This window comes from Octopus bimaculoides, chromosome 8, assembly GCF_001194135.2.
Source record: "Octopus bimaculoides isolate UCB-OBI-ISO-001 chromosome 8, ASM119413v2, whole genome shotgun sequence".
Lineage (NCBI taxonomy): Eukaryota > Metazoa > Mollusca > Cephalopoda > Octopoda > Octopodidae > Octopus > Octopus bimaculoides.
Window position 1 is genome coordinate 57,469,885 of NC_068988.1, and position 2,697 is coordinate 57,472,581.

At 34.9% G+C, this 2,697-nt stretch overlaps 1 protein-coding gene across 2 annotated transcripts in view; it reads right to left on the reverse strand.

The window, feature by feature from the left end:
- LOC106883493 (uncharacterized) overlaps positions 1-2,697 on the reverse strand; it is a 37,127-nt gene that overhangs the window by 9,071 nt on the left and 25,359 nt on the right. For both annotated transcript variants that reach the window (XM_052970141.1, XM_014934521.2), the window contains one exon: positions 285-366. In XM_052970141.1, the coding sequence (XP_052826101.1) occupies positions 285-366 (82 nt within the window). The remainder of the gene's footprint in view (positions 1-284; positions 367-2,697) is intronic.

Consider the following 2,697-nt stretch of genomic DNA (forward strand, 5'->3'; position numbering starts at 1 on the left):
ATAAAAAAATATTCAGACAAATACATAACAAAAACACCAGGACTTACAAATATATATAACATACAGAAAATTGCACTACTGGGTACTGCACACATTCTACGCAAAACACTTTCAATACAGTAAACATAAGAGCACCACAGCAAACCACAGCACATACCCAAGGCGCACAGAGCTGCGCTCGGTAGTGAAGTGAAAGCACGTTATAAAAATAAAACTACTGAATAATAATAATAATAATACAATAACAACAACAACAACAACAAGATTTTGAGTAAATGACTGACCTGATCCAAATGCACTGTCATCACCAAGTGTGACAGTGTTACGTCGGCTTACTGTGCCACTTGGTGACATCTCAGCAAGTAACTGAAACAATAAAACAACAACTTGGTCAAGAATAATTACATTTCACACCATTCATAGAAATACCTCGTTTATGTTTTGTTTAATTGTTGAGGGGAGTTATCACTAGGTAGGAATGAAATACTTGTTGTTACATGATAGTTGCCGAGTAGATATCAAATGTTTAATCATTTTGTAACCATATTTTTAATGAAATATACAGTTTGATTTTGAATTCATTTTGGAACTTTGAACTGCTCATAGAACTGGAGTGGATTTAGTAAAATAGTTGACTTATTTAATTTAGTGGTGCTTGTGATTGCTTAAAGCTAGTTTTTTCTTTAAAAATGACAGCAGGGTCTGATTTGTGAAAAAATTTGCTATTATTTCTAGCAGGTCAAGCAACTACTAAGAGGTTTCCATTGGAGAAACTTTTAGATTAAATATGAAATTAAATATGAAAAATTTAAAACAGGCAGTTCTTGTATTGTGGCTATCCTGTCTTTTATTCAGACACAGTGTATTGAATGTATCCTCTTTGAAAAAAGATTTTAAGAAAGATTTGGCTGCTAATTCTAGCAAGTAAAATGATTATATAAAATTTTCCATTAGGAATATATTTTTTTACATTAAATTTTGTTAGGAATTTTTAATTTAAATATGATCCTTTAAAACAGAGAGGCTTGTAACATAGAACCAGAGGTCATCAAAGTTAAGTTGGTATTAAAACGGTTAAACCCAGACTTTATGTAGGAGTATAAATAGCACCTGATGGTGACTGGAGAACGTACCAAACAAACTATAGTGTAAATAATTACAAAAACATACATGAGGTAAATCATTTGATAAAGTCTCATTGCCCTCAAACTTTATTGCAAACTTTATAATTTTCAGAGTTTATTTACCGAAGAACAAAAATTTGTGCTATTTCCAGATTTTTTATTCTTAAATTTCAAAAAGATAAACTTGATATATTTTTTACAAACTGGAATTCAAGTGGGAAGGATAAAATCAAAATGATGTTCATACTCCTTCTTCGGTTCTGTTTCATACATACCTTGTCCAAATGCACAATGGGGGGAAGAGAAATAAATAAAAATATTATAATACACAAAACCAAAGATTTTCAATCTTTCTTTTTAACCCATGGCTGACTGAATAAGAGGATAAGGAGTATGACATGTTATCAGCTTCTTAAATGCTTTCTTACATAACAATTAAAATGAAACTTAAGATTGTTTTAAAATAGAAATAAAAGCATGAATCACACCTTGCCACAAAGTATGGTTGCATCAGAAAAACTCAAGTTCTCTAAATATCCTGGCATTTTTAGCAAGCCTCAAAAAGTTGCAGCATATTTGTAGAGCACATGTGGCATACAAGTTTGCAACAGCAAAGTGGCTCATGATGTGTGATGTAGAGAGAAAAAATTATTTTCCTCCATCTACTTGATTGTTTGAATAGGGAGGCAAGGTGGAGGAGAAACAAGAAATCATGGCTGAGTTTCACAATCACCACCAAGAGATTCTGCCTGCCTACAAACAGCAAACATGTTTTTCTTATATATTATATACTATACTTCCAGCTGAGTGCTTTAATTCTTGATCAGGCCAGCAATATCATATATATGATATCATTTTATATATATATATATATATATATATATATATATATATACATGAGGAGAAGCTGAAAAGTTTCTGGCTTTAAGGGTATCACGAAATGCCTCGATGGAAGCCTAACCTTCTGAGTTCTTTTACAGGGCTTAGAAAAACTGAAGGACAGCTGCAATAAATGTGTGAATCTGAAAGGGGAATATGTTGAATAAAATCATAATTAACTCATCCTCCTGTATTTTCTTTTACCCAAAGTCAGGAACATTTCAGTACCTGCTCAGGACACTGAACCTTATGGAGGAGATGACAAAGAAGTGAGATATCTGAGGGGGTCTTGCTTTATTCAAGAGGACCTGTCCTCTGCAGCAGAAGTGTTGCTCCCCTGGCCTGCAAGAGCCCTGTGCCAGTGTCACATTAAATGCACCCAGTACATTTTGTAAATTAGTTGGCATTAGGAAGGGCATCTGGTCTTAGAAACCAAGCCAAATCAGACTGGAACCTAGTGCAGCTCTCCAGCTTGCCAACTCAGGTCAAACCATCCAACAATCCAGAAATGAGTTGCAACGTCACAGGTACCAAGCTGTATCGGCCTTTGCCTTTCCCTTGGATAATACTTGTGGTGTGGAGAGGGGAGGCCAGTATGCATGGGCGACTGCTGGTCTTCCATAAACAACCTTGCCTGGACTTGTGTCTCGGAGGGTAACTTTCCAGGTGCAATTCCATGGTAAGTCATGACCGA